Raw genomic sequence first — 18,053 nt, forward strand, 5'->3', positions numbered from 1 at the left:
GGTGTCCACATGAGCCCCAATGGGATAGAAAAACACTCACACACACACACACACACACACACACACTCTCTCACTCACGCACGCACACACACACACACACACACACGCACACACTCACGCACACAGACACACACACTCACACTCTCTTACACACACTCACTCCCTCACTCTCTCTCACTCGCACGCACACATACACATGCACACACACACACACACACACACACACACACACACACACACACACACACACACACACACTCACTCACTCACGCACACAGACACACACACTTACACTCTCTTACACACACTCACTCCCTCACTCTCTCTCTCTCTCACTCACTCGCACACACACATACACCTGGACACGCACACACACACACACACACACACACACACACACACATAGACAGTCACATGCACACACACACACACACACACACACGCACTGTCTCTCTCTCTCACTCACTCTCTCTCTCACTCACTCTCTCTCACTCACGCACACACATTCTCACAAACACACATACATACACATACAAACTCTCTCTATCACACACACACACACACATAGACAGTCACATGCACACACAAAGACACACGCACTGTCTCTCTCTCTCACTCACTCTCTCTCTCTCACTCACTCTCTCTCACTCACGCACACACATTCTCACAAACACACATACATACACATACAAACTCTCTCTATCACACACACACACTCACTCACTCACTCATTCACACGCGCACCGCACACACACACACACACACTCTCTCTCTCTCTTTCTCACACATACACACTCACTCTCTCTCACTCGCACACACACACACACACACACACACACATCTGGTTCACTATCTTTGTGGGGACTCTCCATAGGTGTAATGGTTTTTATACCGTACAAACTGTATTTTCTATCCCCTTACACTGCCCCTGCCCCTAAATCTACCCATCACAGGAAACATTCTGCATTTTTACTTTCTCAAAAAAACTCATCATGTATGATTTATAAGTCTTTTGAAAAGTGGGGACCGCTGGCTGGTTCCCACAATGTAGCTAATCTCAGGTTTTACTATCCTTATGGGGACATTTGGTCCCCACAATGTAATATAAACAAGGGCACACACACTCTGACACACACACGACTGATTCACTGTATACTCTGTATATTCTCTCGCCTTACTCTAACCCTACCCATCACAGAAAACTTCTGCATTTTGACATTGTCATAAGGACTCATTCTGTATGATTTATAAGCTTGTTTCCTCATGGGGACCTCAATTAAGGACTACACAGTGACACGAGTCCACATGAGCCTGTGTGCCTTCAGGTTTCAGACACCACCAGGACAGAAAAACATGAACACACACACATTCCCACACATTCATTAAAGCAAATTAGCTTCTGGCATACAAAAAATTATTATAATAATTTTGGAGTGTAAATCATCCTGCACAGTTTGTGCTACAGACATGATTAATACCTTTGGTTGTGTACCGGACATTTAGCATACAGACTGTGCACGCTCAGTAAACATATTACACACCGCAGAAAGAGCAATCTCCAAAATATCGAACATCTGAAGCACTTCTCATCATAAGGACCAGTGTCTATAGTATAATTTTCAGGATTTACTTCCAAATGTCCTAACAAAAACAGCAAACTCTTGCCCTCCGTCTCTGTGTCTGGCAGGCTACCCTGAGCACATGTCCCTGGGTGATTTCCGCTGTCGTTTCCAGGCCCTCTCTGCTCCCATAATGAAGCGATACGGTTCTGTCTTCATTACCCCAGACGAGAGGAAGGTCTGGACGTCCTGAATCACACACACGCCTCATTACCCTCTGTTGAATTGTCATTTATTTTTAATGATGTGAAATGATGACGTTATTTATTTCCCTGTTTATTAGCAAGTTTATTGATTAGCCGGTTTTTGCTTGAACAGCCCTCATTGATTTGGAGGAGCTGCTCTCCAAAAGAGGGCCTGAGATCTGTTTGTGTTTACATCCCTTTATATCAGGCCGTGGAGGAGTTATTGATTGATCTGGATTTGGACAAGAAAAGCATTATTTTGGGAGCAAGCAGGGTGAGCAAGAGTCATCTATCTATCTATCTATCTATCTATCTATCTATCTATCTATCTATCTATCTATCTATCTATCTATCTATCTATCTATCTATCTATCTATCTCTCTCTCTCTCTCTCTCTCTCTCTCTCTCTCTCTCTCTCTCTCTCTCTCTCTCTCTCTCTCTCTCTCTCTCTCTCTCTCTCTCTCTCTCTGTCTCTCTGTCTGTCTTGTCCGTCCGTCCGTCCGTCCTTTCTTTTACCATTATTGAAAATACTCCAAATATACCTATAACATAAACAGGTTTTCTTTTATCTTTCACTTTGGAAGTTTTCAGGTCATTCTCACTCTGCTGTGTGTGTGTGTGTGTGTGTAGGTGTTTATGAAGCGCGGTGTCCTGAGGTCTTTAGATCAGCAGAGAGATCGGTTGTTGAGCGGCTGGCTGGTGCAGCTTCAAGCGTCCTGTCTGGGTCATCTGGGCCGACAGAAATACCGGCGCATGAAGGTGAGTGTTTCCTCGTCCTCTGTTTATTGATCTGCGGACGGGGGCTCAGAGATCACTGTGTTCCTCCCAGTAGCGACTAAATGTTCTGCGAGAGGACACAAAATGGCCAATCCAACTAAAGAATGACATTTCTACTGCAATAATCCTTGATTAACTTCAGGGGAAAATTGAAATTGTAGGAAAAGTGTAGAATGTGGCCACTTCAGTAGTGTTGCAGTCTTATAGTTGTGTCACTGCAGTCTGATGAGGCGTCTAATGTGTGTGCTGTTCTGGGATCAGGTTCAGCAGATGGCAGTGTGCTGTATTCAGAGAAATGTGCGAGTCCTCACTGCAGTGTCCCGCTGGAGCTGGTGGAAGCTGCTGTGCAGAGTGCGCCCCCTGCTGGACGTCAACATGGATGACCAGCGGCTCAGATCCAAAGAGGTACTGACCCATTCAAAATGGACATGTTCACACCATACATCACATTTAAACCACTGAATTATCACATCATCTAGTACTCATCTGTACAATAGAAACTGTCCAGTTAAAAAAATTAAAATTTGGCAATCGCACTTTGCATAATGATATTTATCTATTTACATTTATGCATTTGGCAGACGCTTTTATCCAAAGCGACTTACATTGCATTCAAGGTACACATTTTACATTATTATCAGTTCTTGCTTTCCCAGGGAATCGAACCCATGACCTTGGCGTTGCTAGCGCCACACTCTACTGGTTGAGCTATAGGAAAGCTCAAGGATTTATTTATTTACTTACTTACTTTTTTATTTCTATCTATCTATCTATCTATCTATCTATCTATCTATCTATCTATCTATCTATCTATCTATCTATCTATCTATCTATCTATCTATCTATCTCTCTATCTATCTATCTATCTATCTATCTATCTATCTATCTATCTATCTATCTATCTATCTATCTATCTATCTATCTATCTATCTATCTATCTATCTATCTATCTATGTCCCTGTTCGTCCATCTTTCTGTAATTCGATCTATCCATCTCAGGAATTTTAAAGGTATTCTTCAGGTTTGCGTTGTAGCTTGTGATGTTTTATGATGTGATGTATGAGATTTGTTTCACTCTATTATAATTGACATTATTCGGTTGATCAGGATGAGATCACTGCTCTGAGGAGACGTCTGGAAAAGTCAGAGAAAGAACGAAACGAGCTGCGTCAGACCGCAGACAACCTGGAGACCAAGGTATGTGTTTGTGCCGTGCCCCTTGAGCCCCACATGAAACGATACTGTCAGATCCTAAATCCCCAAATAACATTTCTTAGCAGTCGGTGTTCACAGTGATGGATGGAGTCTGGTTATGAATTCTCATCAGTGAAAGCATATTAACACAAACTCGCTTGTGATCGGCTCATGAAGCGCTAATCTCTGTCATATGACTGCTGATGATGAATGAACCGCTCTTCTGCTGAGACACTGACAGATGATGGTGTGTGTGTGTGTGTGTGTGTGTGTGTGTGTGTGTGTGTTTGCAGGTAACGGCTGTTGTATCTGAATTAAGTGATGAGCGGTTCAGAGGGGAGGCCATGAGTCAAGCTCTAGACACCGAGCGCACGGAGAGACTGCGTTTCACCAAAGAGAACAAGGAACTGCAGGTACGAGTACAACCCAGCCATTATCCTGTCTATCTCTCTCTGTTTCCCTGTTTCTAATTGGTCAAATTGAATCACAAACTATTCAGTGATGTGGTAAGGTGTTATAATGGCATTATTCAGAGTGTTCATATTCAGAATTACATTATGCAAAATGTACATAGTAAGCCAAATTTCTTACTCTGCCAATTTTTAGAAAACTGGGGTGCATTCTTCAAACTGCTTCACATGCTATAAAATTATGTTTGCAGTCAAATAATCGAGTGAATGGCATCCAGTTAGCACCTTTCATCAGTTATTTTCAAAATTTTGTATTTTTAAATAACGGTGTACAAATACATTTACTATTGACTGTACAATATAGATTGTACAATCTAATAATGAGTTAAGAAAGTGATTAATCGTTAAAAACCGTGGGTGCTATTGCTATTGATTCATCATTACACTAAAATGTAAATGTAACACACTAGAAACTGTTTCAGGAAATTATAGTTAGTAATGCAAATATTTACTGCATATTGATATTGTGCATATTTTGCACAGCATATATGCAATATAATGCAGAAAAAGTAAGATTAGTGTGCTTATCCAAACATAGCCTGTCATATTGTCCCAAACGCCTCACGGCTTCTGTTGTATTGTGGGTTTTTATTCTGTGCTGTGTCTCAGAGTCGTGTGGACCAGAGTAAAGTGTCTTTAGAGGCTCTCGAGAGGCAGTTAGAGGAAGAAAAACAGAAAGTCAAGAATAAAGAAGCTCTTAGCGGAGTGGCGACAGGTAAGATAGTCTTCAGCGTAGATGCAATCAAACATGCTGGCAGAAGAAAGATAATGACTCTTCGTGTGGGTGTGTGTGAATCCCTACATGCAGAAAGTGAGCTGCAGCTGCAGCTGGAATGCGCGCAGACGGAGGTGGAGTTTCTGCGCAGGCGTCTGCGGCAGACAGAGGAAAGACTTGAGGGTGAGAAAGAAGCCCGTCAGCTGTTGGATACAAAGGTATGAGACCCACCTGGTGTTAATTGTTCTCTCAATTTATGAGCTTAAAGAGGCAGCATAAATTGCCCCCTATTGCATTATTCACTGTTGCCTACATTAGTCCACTAGAACGAATGAATGAAAACGAGTGAGTGAATTCGGACTCTGAGTGTGCCAGAAGGGCTGTCGCTTTTGCATAGTATGAAATCAATTATATGAAACGTAGCAAATTGGCAGCTCCAGTAACAATAAAAAGATTTCTCTTGAACTCTGTCATGGAAACTAATATGCATAAACCTTAATTAAACAATTTAATCAATTACTAATGAATTTTTACCTGTATGATATTATGCTGTACCCACATTGGACCAGCGCGATTTGGAAAATGTATGGATGATTCAGCTGTGATGACCATCCTCTGAGGAGACTCCGGAATTAATTTTGCGCTGACCCTCACAGTGCATTATGGGTATTTTCTGACTGTTAAATGTACATTGGTTGTACACTTTGTTTTGGATTGAATGAGTACACTTGATAGTGTCCACTATGGTTTCGGACACCACTACAAATGGCTGTCCTCTCAAATAGTGCCCGATATAAAGGGTATAGGGGACGATTTCAAACACAGCCATGGTTTTTTGAACCAAATGCCCAATTTTAGTTTTCATAAATGGTCTGGTTCAGTGTTGGCTTAAACTAAAACTAAAAATCATTTTCAATCATTGAAATAAAAAATATAAGATGAAAAACTTAACTTAAAAAAAAACGTAAAGTTCTTAAACTTGAAGAACTAGTTACCTCGGCAACTAACTGAAATACGTTTAAAAGCTAAAATGAATAAATCTGACATAAACATACATTAAAGCTATTCAATTAAATGCTGGTATTGAACATATCCATTGAAATATGTGACCCTGGACCACAAACCCAGTCATAAGTGTCAATTTCTTTAACATCAACTGAACGCTAAATATATAAGCTTTCCATTGATTCTATTGATGTATAGTTTATAGAAAATATTTGGCCGAGATACAATTATTTAAAAATCAAAAAACTTTAAAAGCAGTTAAAGTTTTCCAAACGAAGTCCTTAGCCATGCATATTACTACTAATTATACATTTTGATATACTGTATTTACAATAGGAAATTTATAAAATACATTATCTTAACTTATACTAATGATTTTGACATAACAAATTCGCAAATTTTGACCCATACAATGTTATTGTTGGCTATTGCCGCAAATATACCCGTGCGACTTATGACTGGTTTTGTGGTCCGGTGTCACATACAAAAGTATTAAAAAACATTGTTTAAATGCACATAACAAAATTACTAAAACTTTACCAATAATTCAAAAATAATAAAATAAAATACAAAAATAAAAGCGTTTTCAAAATATGAATAAACACTATAATAGTATATAAATAAAAATAACACTGTTGCCAAAAGTCATTTTTTGTATGCAGATGCCTGAAGTATGAATATTTCCACAATTATTGCTCAGAACACAGACGCAGCACATCTTACATAGAATGGGGCATGTTGTCACACATTTAAAGGTATATTTCACTATGGGCATTTATTTCTTTATTTCAGATTTATTTATTATTTCAGAGTGTATTTTTTTAATTATCTAAAGTAAAAAGCCATCTTTAGAACATATCAGCAATTTAATGTGTATTTTGGGATATTTAATGGCTTTTAAATAAAATATAAACAGTAAAAGAAAAAACAATTAATGAAACAACAAAAATGTAAAAGGTGAAATGAAATAAAAATATACTATATACTACAGTTAACATAATGTATTATATATTTTACATAAAAACATTTGAAACATAATTAATGGATATATATCTATATACATAATATATTTTAAACATTTTAAAATAACTTTAATTTTATATATATATATATATATATATATATATATATATATATATATATATATATATATATATTTATAATTATTTTAAAATGTTTAAAATAATTAAATATTCATTTAAAACAATAAAAAATATATATAGTTAGGTTTAAAATGTAATTATAACAATAATAAACTGTTATAGAATACAAGCATTTGTGTAGTTAGACTCAAAAAATAAGGGTTAGCCTCCTGAGGTGTAGTCGTTGTGACAACTAGCCCCGGTGTACCTCATTTATGTAACACTGACCATGTCTCTCTTAGGCTATATGAATGATCCTGTTGGATTTGTTCTTAAAATAATGAAATATTCAAGAGCTCATATATAATACATTATAGATGAAATGTTTGTCTTTCTATCTCCCCTTTGTGGCAGGTCCAGGAACTGCAGTCTCAGCTTGATCAATCCAAACGTTCCGTGACAGAGCTAAAACGGCACTGCCGGCGGTTGACCTCTGACCTCCAGGACGCCCGCGTGCTGACAGACAGCCTGCAGGGTCGCGCTCACGAGCTGGATAGGAAACAGAGAAGGTCTGTCTCATTTGCATATAACATTAATATTCAGCACTACGCTCTCTGGCTGCTTGAATATAAATTCTCAAGCTTTGTTTCTCCCGTGCGCCTGTGTCCGTGTGTGTGCGTGTTTGTAGGTTTGACAGCGAGCTGACCCAGGCTTTGGAACAGGCTGATAATGAGAGGGACCAGAAGGAGAGAGCCATCCAGGAGAACACCGTCCTCGGCGCAGAGATCTTCAGCCTTCGCAAAACGCTGAAGGTACGGGCCGAGGTCAAAGGTCAAGCGTCCACCATCTGCATTGGTGTCCGTGTACTCCGGGTGTCCTCTGTCTGTAATCTAAACGATTTCCCAGAAATCCCAAATGAACAAAGGAGACAAGTTCTGCTTTGAGTCCATCAGATTATGTTAATGTTCCAGTTTATTTGGAAAGTGCTTTTCCCCAAACATTTCAAAGCAGCTTTACAGAAAAAGTTGTTTCAGTGTTGCAATTTAGGAAGTATTTTGTTATTAGTCACAGATGAGTGTATCACGTAATGTCCATATAGCAGTCATACAAAGCTATAATATAAAACATGTCATGTTGTTTGTAAGGCTGTTAAAGTAAGTTTTGCTATACATTTGTTTAGTTTAACACATAAAAAATATTTAATGCAATTAACGCACCATCCGTTTTTTCTGTCATTTGGTTGCGTTACAGTTATATGATCACGCTATCATTCATTTAAGGGCTAATAAACCATTCAAGCGGAATAAGATGCAAAAAAAGAACTCAAATCTTTACTGGCGAGTGTCTGTGAAGCGGCTCTCTGTGAATAAACGCCCCAAATGCACACAAAAAGTTTCTTCAGACAGCGTGTCAGCGCCGCATTGAGTTCTCTTTCATGCTTGAATGGATAAAAACACAAAAAATTAAGAAGAAATACTTTTGTCGAGTATCTTCATAAGCACAGTCTTAAATAAGTTGTGTTAAGAAAAGTGTTAGATTAACATAAAGATATGTGAGAAAATGGGATGTGTATCAGATCTGGGTCATGTGCGTCAGCTCTTAAAGTGACACCAAACCCACTGCTTTCTGTCATTTATGTTACTCAAAGAACAAAAGACAGAGAGTAAATCACTCACTGCTCTTGACGGAATGACGTTTGTAGCTTCTACATCTACTTTCGTTTGTGTTTATGATCGTTGAGCTTGTTTGTACAATTGCTTGTGTATGTGCAGGAGTGCTTTTTTGTATGTTTAGTATGGTTGTTGTGGGTATTTTTAGTTTTTTTTTTGTGTGTGTGTGTTCGTTATACAGTAGGTGTATTGCTCTTGCATGTGCGAATGTTGTTTTTATGTATTTACATTTGTATATGTGCATAATTTTGTGTGTTTCCAGGAGAGTCAAGTGGAGGTCACGAACCTGCAGCAGCAGAAGGAGGAGTTGTGCGCTCAGATCCGTGACATGCGTGTCCCTCTCCATCTCACCTCCGACTCCATCCCTGAACTAAAGAAGCAGCTCCGTGAGCTGGAGACCAGAGACAAGGAGCGCTCGGAGGAGATCAGCCAGATGACGGCCAGAATCAAACAGCAGGAGCAGGTACAGTAACCTGCAGGGCCGGCCCTGACCAATTTGCTGCCCTAGGCAAGATTTTACTTGGTGCCCCTTGTATCAAGGTTTTTATATGTTTTTTTTAAAATCATTTTTAAAATAAAACTAAACAAACACACACACACACATGTCTGGTTCACTATCTTTATGGGGACTCTCCATAGACGTAATGGTTTTTATACTGTACAACCTGTATTTACTATCCCCCTACATTGCCCCTAAACCTACCCATCACAGGAAACATTCTGCATTTTTACTTTCTAAAAAAAAAAAAAAAATCCTGTATGATTTATAAGCATTTTGAAAAGTGGGGACCAGCTCACTTTTCAATGAGCCGGTTGAAAAGTGACTACTATCAGCTATTACTATCATTATGGGGATATTTGGTCCCCACAAATCAACAATGACACACACACACACACATATATATACACAAAAATGTGTGTATACGTATATCCTCCACTAAACTATGCATGCTCATGTTTTCACCATAAAATAAACTTTAAGAAATTTGTATATTTAGTGTGCATTTTATGTAATTTTTTGGCTATTTTAGATAAACCTGTATATACATATCTTTTTAAAAATATTTTTAAAAATGCCATATATCCCCTTACAATTGCACAACTGAGTAAAAACATTAGGCTATTAAAAAATGATGTATGTTTAAAAAACAATTGACATGATTTTTTTAACAGATTCTGATCACCCAGAACAGTTGCTTACATAAAGTTTAAGATAAAAATAACTGGAATTAATTAGCAAACATTCATATTTAGATAATGCATTTAGATAAACTGTTCATTCATTTCAAAGGTGACTTGACCTCTGATCTCTGTTCTCCACAGATGCACCTGCGCTTTGAGATGGAAATGGAGAGAATGAAGCAGATCCACCAGAAGGAGCTTGAGGACAAGGACGAGGAGCTTGAGGACGTGCAGAAGTCCTCACAGAGACGGGTGAGGGACGCAGAATAAATTACAGCTCGACAGACCACCTTGCAACCCTGTCTCAAACATCCTTTCCTGTCTGTGTCTGTGTGTGTGTGTATGTGTGTGTGTGCAGCTCCGGCAGCTGGAGATGCAACTGGAACAGGAATATGAAGAGAAACAGATGGTGGTTCATGAGAAGCATGACTTAGAGGGGCTGATTGCCACACTGTGTGAACAGGTAAACACACATATTTTAACATTTTTATATGCGTTATGTAACTAGATATGTAGCATAATGTGATTATAAAGAGATTTAGGCAATATTGCGATTTAAACACAGCGAACTCAACACTTCCATCAAACTGACCCGATTAAGCTCACAATCATAGTAAAATATGTGGTGTATGCCTCGGCACGTAAACAGGCATGTTAATACTTTAATGGCATCTATTCCACACCAAAGTGTGCATGTGCTTGAAACATAGATAGACGCTGAAAACATAACGGTAAAGAAGGCATCACATTTTTGGCATGCTGAAGAAACTATGTTCATTTAAGACAACATTGCGCAACATGAATATAAGGCAGTATATAGATGGTCGAAAACATTGAAATGAAGAAATGAAGGCGCTTCACCAAAATAAATCCAATACATTCATAGAAATTTGTTATGCATTTCATATAAGTAGGTTAAAACAGTGGCCAGTAACACACCTACTGTAGTTGTAATGACTCTAATGCCTCGCTGAATCCAACCAACTTTCATTACATTCCAGGAGTGATATTTATTAAATACAGTATATGTGGGTCAGTTGTTTGGACCATACGCGCTGCATAATAGATCACAGTTATAGTCATGTCAGGGCTTATGAGGATCTGTAAAGCTGTCGTGTCCCTCTCTGTTCTGATATAAGAGCACTACAGACTGCCTGTCTCAGTGCCCAGCTCTGAATCTACATGAACCTCGTCCATCGGGGCTCTTCAGTCCAATTTGTTTGTGGGAATGTTAAAGCTAAGCAAACATTCTCAACCTCATTTGTATTAATGTCTTCAGTAAAATGGAAATTGTAACCCATTTAACTTCAGCAGTGTGACATAATCTGTCGGGCAGGGCTCGGTTATATCCTTTGGCAATTGAATGGATGGTGAAAAGTTTAATAGGATCCAATGATAAGAAGGAATAGTAATAGTGGCCAAAAAGGAAAGTCATTTCATATGTGGAGCTACATTGTATTTGTTATAATATAAAGTTACAGTAGTGGCCAAAAGTTATGTCCGGAGGGGATTTTTTAAAAAAAATGACCCTACAAGTTTAAATAAATCATTAAAATATGAGATTTTTAAAAAATATTTTTAAAATATTTTAAATATGATTGAAGGAAAAAACACTAAACTTCGTTAAGGTATTTATCTGACAAAATTACATGGCAAAAAAGTCAAGCTAAATGTTTTATTTTATTATGCAAAAACAAAATCATAGACTACACTGACTACAACATCAGTTATTATATATATTATTTTGTAATATTTTGTTGGTTCTCTCTTGTTTTTGCATGTGTTCATAATTTCTTTGTATGAAAGCCTGGCCAAAAATTTTCTGCATGATTTTGAGTTTACCATTATATTACTATTATTATTATTATTAATAACAGGACTTAAAAGATCTGCTGCTAACATCTTGGTTCCAGATATCACAGCACACCTTCAAGGGTCTAATGGAGTCCATGCCTCGATGGGTCAGGGCTGTTTTGGCAGCAAAAGGGGACCAACACAATATTAGGACATGTTATGCCTGATCGGTGTATATACACACACACACACACACACACACACACACACACACACACACACACACACACACACACACACACACACACACACACACACACACACACACACACGCACAGTCGTGTTTCCATGTTTTATGGGGACTTTCCATAGGCGTAATAGATTTCATACTGTACAAACTGTACATCCTATCCCCTTACACTGCCCCTGCCCCTAAACCTACCCATCACAGGAAACATTCTGCATTTTTACTTTCTCCAAAAAACTCCTTCTGTGTGATTTATAAGATGTTTTCCTCATGGGGACCTAAAAATGTCCCCACAAGGACAAGGATTTCGGATATTGCCATCTTTGTGGGGACATTTTGTCCCCATAACGTAGGGATTACCAGGTCGCACACACATAAACATATTATGTAAACAAACTGGTTAAGGTGATTAATCAATTTGACAGGACTAATAATAATACAATGTTATATATATATAATTTATAATTTATAATATAAAACTATGTGCATATTGATACTATGAGTTGATTTTTATTATTATATAACATTTATATAAAAAATATTATTATTATTTGTTTATATGATTTTGGTTCAAGTTTCAGACAACACATTTTTTAGAATATTATGCACTTATGATCTTGACATTCAAATTGTTCATTTATTTTCCAATAGTCTATTGTGTTGTATCTATAAAATAACCATAACAAATTATTTTATTTAGTAGGATGCTCTTTTAACAGTACTCAGAACAGAAATAAGAGGACATTTTTTATATTATTTTATTTTTATAACCTTTGCATAATTGGAATGTTCGCTGGACTATGTTACTTTGTACATTGTTAGTTTTAGAGGATTTATAGCATTGGACATGCTCTCGCTCATGTGCCCTGTGCTAAACTTAGCTAATATCTTGTGGCTACGCTGAGAGGGGTCCTTTAGAGATACTGTACACGCACTGACCTGAACGTCCTGCCCCTGGGCCATGGTGAGCTCTCTAATGTGACTGCGCTCTGGAAGCGTGATCGCTCCCGAGATCGATATGATGAAGCTACTCATCTGCTGCTGTTAACAATGACCCCTGGTTTATGACCCGAGCTGCACGTAAACACTGCTGCTCAAAATCACTATTGTATTGAGTAAGAGGATGTATAACGCTCCTGCTTTTCATGCATGTATTGACCTGCTGGATTTTCCAGGGCATGTGTACTCACTGCCAACCAAACCTTCCCCGACCTTAGAACTTATTATTTTGTGCGTTACTTGAGATTTAAGATAATGTTCTATACATTCAGTAAATAAAATGAATAATGTTTGTAATACATGTTGCTGATCTTACTGTGCATGGTTTTCATCTTTGTAGTCTTTATAATATAATAAGATCAATATTACAATGTACTACAAACAGGATTCATTATATTATGATATCCATCTTTGTAGTCTTCTCAATATATTATATATTATATATTACACAAATAATACAGTCTACATTTTGTATTTACTAAATACAATGAATTATTTTTAATAAATGTTGCTGGTCTTATTGTGCATGATGAAGGCTGTCTGTGCTAGCCTGACAAGCCAGACCCACATCAAGATGTTTGGTCTGGAAACTCACCATTGACAGCTCAATCCGAGGGGCGGGATAAACGGTTGTCTTTCAAACTCCCTCTGCACGCGATAGGATAGCGCTACAACCAACCAGACACGTGAAGCGGAGCTAGTTGACAGATTAAACTTTCGCCGTATCCGGTCGGCAAAACTCCGAGTCCGAACACATCTTCCCTTTTTAAAGCTACACTGTGTAACTTTTTTAGTTTATTCTTAGCTAAAATCACTTAGTTCTTTCAAAAATATATATGCTCATTAATGTATATTTACTTCTTTCAAGTAATAATGCATTCTTGTAATTTCATAATATACCATTGAAAATACATACGTGTTGAGGGTTCGGATGGCGGTCGCCATGTCGCATTACTTTCTTGAAAGTACATTCGCCAAAGAGGGACATACCCGTAAATTCAAGCTTCGCTTTTCGCGTTTTTACACTCGATGGCACTGTGTCGAAAGTGAAGAGGGGGATTGCTTGAGGCTGCTATATGATGTTGGAGGATCACTCTTAAGCCCCTTTCACACTGCACGTCGGACCCGCAATATTCCCGGAACATTGCCGGGTCGCCTTCTGTGTGAAAGCAACCACGTCCCGGAATTGATTACCGAATTCGACCCGGGTCGGGGACCTAGTAACATTGCGGGATATGTATCAGAGTCGCCAAGGAAGCGAAAAAGAGAATTAAGACGGCAACGCAACGGGCAAATCAACAAGACAAAAGTAAATATTGGAGTGGCCTTTCCAAGATGGAAAGAGCTCATGAGGAGCAACGATTTTAAAAAGAACGCCGACGTTGCCTGCTTTCTTCTCGACAGGTAATATTAATTCAGCCTATTTGTGTATATTGGAAGTTTTATTGTTGCTTGGCTAATTATATCATGGTGTGCTGTGCATAACACTAGAACGATGTCTAGGATAGTTTTCCTCGCGTCAATGATGAAAAAGTATTGTTTACCTTAACATAACATAAATCCGTGTTCTATGACGGATAACATGAGATTAATATTTTAATTGCATTATAATTTGTTTGCCTTACGCTAGTGGTGTTGTAGAATATACAGAATAACGATAGCACTGATAAAAGTTACTTTACTAAGATTAGCTTGCATTCGTCTGGGAACCTGAAAGCTGATGTTAGCAATGAACTGGTTAAAAATAACGAAAACGTAAAACTATTATTCATTTTACATAGATTAATTTGATCATAGATCATTTGGTAAATTAAATAACTGCAAATTATAATAGTTTTCAAAAATTACCTCATCACTTGAGTTGAAGCAACACTCACCGAAGAGGTCGAACTGGAAGCCATGACTAAATCGGCCACCGTAGGAGTTGAAACGAAATCGAAATTGAGAGGAGCAGAAACTATTATTCACTGGATGGTCATATACCTTTTCACCACTATATGGGGGAAAATATCACACAGTGTAGCTTTAAGAATGACTTCAGTGCTGTTCTTTTCTCAGAGAAAAGCTTAACTTCAAGTCTTCCAGGGTCGCGGTTAAAGCGAAAGACCGCCGTTGGCCAGCCTCTGTGTTTACTAGAAGCACGCAAGCGTAACTCGGCCGTTATTATGTTAAGCCCCGCCCACCAACTCTATACACGATGTGATTGGCCTGATCAGAGTTTGGTTTATACAGCTCAGAAGGTATTGAGAGTTGCTAGACGACACTCAAGGCAGATTAGAAAATGTCTTTGTAGTTTTCTTTATTATAATATATACTATAGTATATTGGCTATCTTGATTTCTGTATATATGTCCATTAAAAAGCCCATATCTCTCAAGCACTAGTTCTCATTCTCATTCCTTGCGTATCAGCTCATATTTAGAGCCATAATGATTTATTGAGCTTCTGGGATTTGCTCTGTTTCCCACAAGCAGGAGTTTGTATGTCTCTGTGTTTTCGTGTCCAACATCATTACTCAGTTCCTATGGTCTTAACTGAGTCTGAAAGTCACCACTGGTATCCAGAGATGCCCCTCTGTTGTGAAGTGTAAAGGCTCTCTGTTTGTGCTTCAGTGTGATGTAAAGATTTCTCTCTCTCTGGTCTCAGGTGGGCCACAGAGACTTTGACGTGGAGAAGAGGCTGAGGCGAGACCTGAAGCGCACACATGCTCTACTCAGTGATGCCCAGCTGCTGTTGTCCACCGTTGAACAGCCCGGGCAGGGTCATGACCCCGGTGCCAAGGAGCAGCTGGAGAGACTGCGCTGCCAGGTGCCGCTGCCATCCCATCATTAACTCAGCATGGCTCACACGCTGCACTGCTGCATTATTGGTCTTCAAATGTCCCACTGTGAACCCCTTAAAGGGATAGTTCACCCAAAAATAAAAGTTCTGTCATCATTTACACACCCTCAAGTTATATCAAACCCGTATTAATTTCTTTCTTCTGCTGAACGCAAATGAAGATATTTTGAAGAATGTCGGAAGCCAAACAGTTGATCAGCCCCCTTGACTTCCATAGTATTTTCTTCCTACTAATGAATTTAGTGGGGTCCATCAACTGTTTGGTGAACCATATTCTTCAAAATATCATCTTTTGCGTTCAGCAGAAGAAAGAAATTCATACAGGGTTTGGAATAACTTGAGGGTGAGTAAATGATGACAGAATTCTTATTTTTGGGTGAAATATCCATTTATTAACATAGAAAAAATATATTTGTTTTTGTTTAGTTTGTTTGTGGCGCAAGCTTCATTTGCCCTGTACATTTTAAAGTTGGCATGAAATGGAAACATTGTTTTTTTTCTTTCCTATTATGACGTATATCTGAGGGAAACAAGAAAAAAAATGTAGGGCGAGACTTGATTTTGTCCATGGGGAATTGATTGGATGGTTGTAGTTTGCTATTGGCCGATCTCTTCTGAGTGACAGGTTGCCCCGCCCTCACATAATAAACATGCCATCAGAGTAGAGATGTCTCTGCAAATGGGAGGGGAAGTTATTTTGATTAAAGATTATGAGGTCACATTCTTTTTCAAAAAAGGATGTGCACGGATATATATATATATATTTTACAACTACTACAAAATTCCAGAACCATTATAGATTTCATTTCATTTGATCTAAATGGCTTATTCTAAGGTAATAAAAACACACCGGTTCATTATGTAAGGTCTTTATACACCACTGAAACATTATGTATATTATATTTCATTTCTGTCAGTAGATCCTCATAAATACTACACACTGCACCTTTAATTTTAAATTGTAATAATATTTACTAATATTACTTCTGTTTTACTGTATTTTTGATCAAATTAATGCAGCCTTGGTGAGCATAAGATGATACTTTTTAAACATTTAAAAAAATCTTAAGTATTCCAAACTTTTTACCAGTAGTGTATGTTTGCATAGTTTGTGTTGTCAATACAATAGTTATCTAAAAAAGATAACTGATATTGTCCAAAACCCATTAGTGGTCTGCGGTTACCTTCATCGGATATACTTGACTTTGTGTACATCTGTTTTTATTCTAGCTGGAGGACAGTGAAGCCAGACGGTTGGAGGCTGAAAGTGTTCAGAAGACTCTCGCTGCGGAGCTGGAGAACGCTCAGATCGAACTGGAGAGCATCTGCAAGCAGAAGAGCCTGGTGAGGCCTGGGAGACATGAAGTGAGGTGCACAGGTGCACAGAGCCGATCTCAGGTTTATCTCAGTCTGTGTCTGTGTGCTGTCCCAGGTGGATGAGCAGCTGGCTCAGCTACACTATGAGAGGACTGACCTGATGAAGAGGCTCGAGGAAGACCAGGAGGACCTCAACGAGCTCATGCAGAAGCACAAAGACCTCATCGCTCAGGTCTGCTGGAGATGCATGCGTGCGCTTCACTCTTGGAGAGCTGTGACAGTTATACAAAATACTGCAGCTTTTCTAATAATGAGCTATTTTTCCCCTTCAAGTAGTCGGGAAGTGTGACAAAATTATATAATTTGTCACATTGCGTTGCTCTCTCTCATATTATCCTCTCTCTCTCTCTCTCTCTCTCTCTCTCTCTCTCTCTCTCTCTCTCTCTCTCTCTCTCTCTCTCTCTCTCTCTCTCTCTCTCTCTCTCTCTCTCTCTCTCTCTCTCTCTCTCTCTCTCTCTCTCTCTCTCTCTCTCTCTCTCTCTCTCTCTCTCTCTCTCTCTCTGGTCTGATTCATTTGAGTAAATCACTTAGCTAAATGGATGGTTCGTTAAAATGGTTTATACTTTTACTTGAGTCATCACTTAATAGTGTTCCAGTCCTTGGGCAATATCATTAGATGTTTTCTTTTTATAGCAAAATAAACATTTTAATGACTGATGTTTATGACTATGAGAATATAAAATATATATAAAAATGGAAGATTATCCAGTAGGAATTTATTTGATTTTCAGAGGATTATTTATTGTTTGATCTTATTAGGGTTGGTCTCAGGTTATGAATGTATTTCTAAATTATCCTTATTAGTTCATATTAATATTTTTATAATAATACATATAGGCCTATTTATAAATCACACCACATATATATATATATATATATATATATATATATATATA

The 18,053-nt window shown here is 38.3% G+C and overlaps 1 protein-coding gene across 5 annotated transcripts in view; it reads left to right on the forward strand.

The window, feature by feature from the left end:
* LOC137062315 (unconventional myosin-XVIIIb-like) overlaps positions 1 to 18,053 on the forward strand; it is a 66,364-nt gene that overhangs the window by 27,539 nt on the left and 20,772 nt on the right. For 3 of the 5 annotated variants that reach the window (XM_067433182.1, XM_067433183.1, XM_067433184.1), the window contains exons 21-36: positions 1,688 to 1,797; positions 2,013 to 2,078; positions 2,435 to 2,563; positions 2,843 to 2,986; positions 3,689 to 3,778; positions 4,069 to 4,188; positions 4,855 to 4,960; positions 5,054 to 5,178; positions 7,462 to 7,616; positions 7,736 to 7,859; positions 8,980 to 9,180; positions 10,041 to 10,151; positions 10,258 to 10,362; positions 15,586 to 15,747; positions 17,011 to 17,124; positions 17,213 to 17,329. In XM_067433182.1, the coding sequence (XP_067289283.1) occupies positions 1,688 to 1,797; positions 2,013 to 2,078; positions 2,435 to 2,563; positions 2,843 to 2,986; positions 3,689 to 3,778; positions 4,069 to 4,188; positions 4,855 to 4,960; positions 5,054 to 5,178; positions 7,462 to 7,616; positions 7,736 to 7,859; positions 8,980 to 9,180; positions 10,041 to 10,151; positions 10,258 to 10,362; positions 15,586 to 15,747; positions 17,011 to 17,124; positions 17,213 to 17,329 (1,979 nt within the window). Of the gene's footprint in view, positions 1 to 1,687; positions 1,798 to 2,012; positions 2,079 to 2,434; positions 2,564 to 2,842; positions 2,987 to 3,688; positions 3,779 to 4,068; positions 4,189 to 4,854; positions 5,179 to 7,461; positions 7,617 to 7,735; positions 7,860 to 8,979; positions 9,181 to 10,040; positions 10,152 to 10,257; positions 10,363 to 15,585; positions 15,748 to 17,010; positions 17,125 to 17,212; positions 17,330 to 18,053 lie in introns of all 5 variants that reach the window. The other 2 variants (XM_067433180.1, XM_067433181.1) reach the window with 1 other exon arrangement.

The sequence above is a fragment of the Pseudorasbora parva genome, chromosome 23 (assembly GCF_024679245.1).
Source record: "Pseudorasbora parva isolate DD20220531a chromosome 23, ASM2467924v1, whole genome shotgun sequence".
Classification (NCBI taxonomy): Eukaryota; Metazoa; Chordata; class Actinopteri; order Cypriniformes; family Gobionidae; genus Pseudorasbora; species Pseudorasbora parva.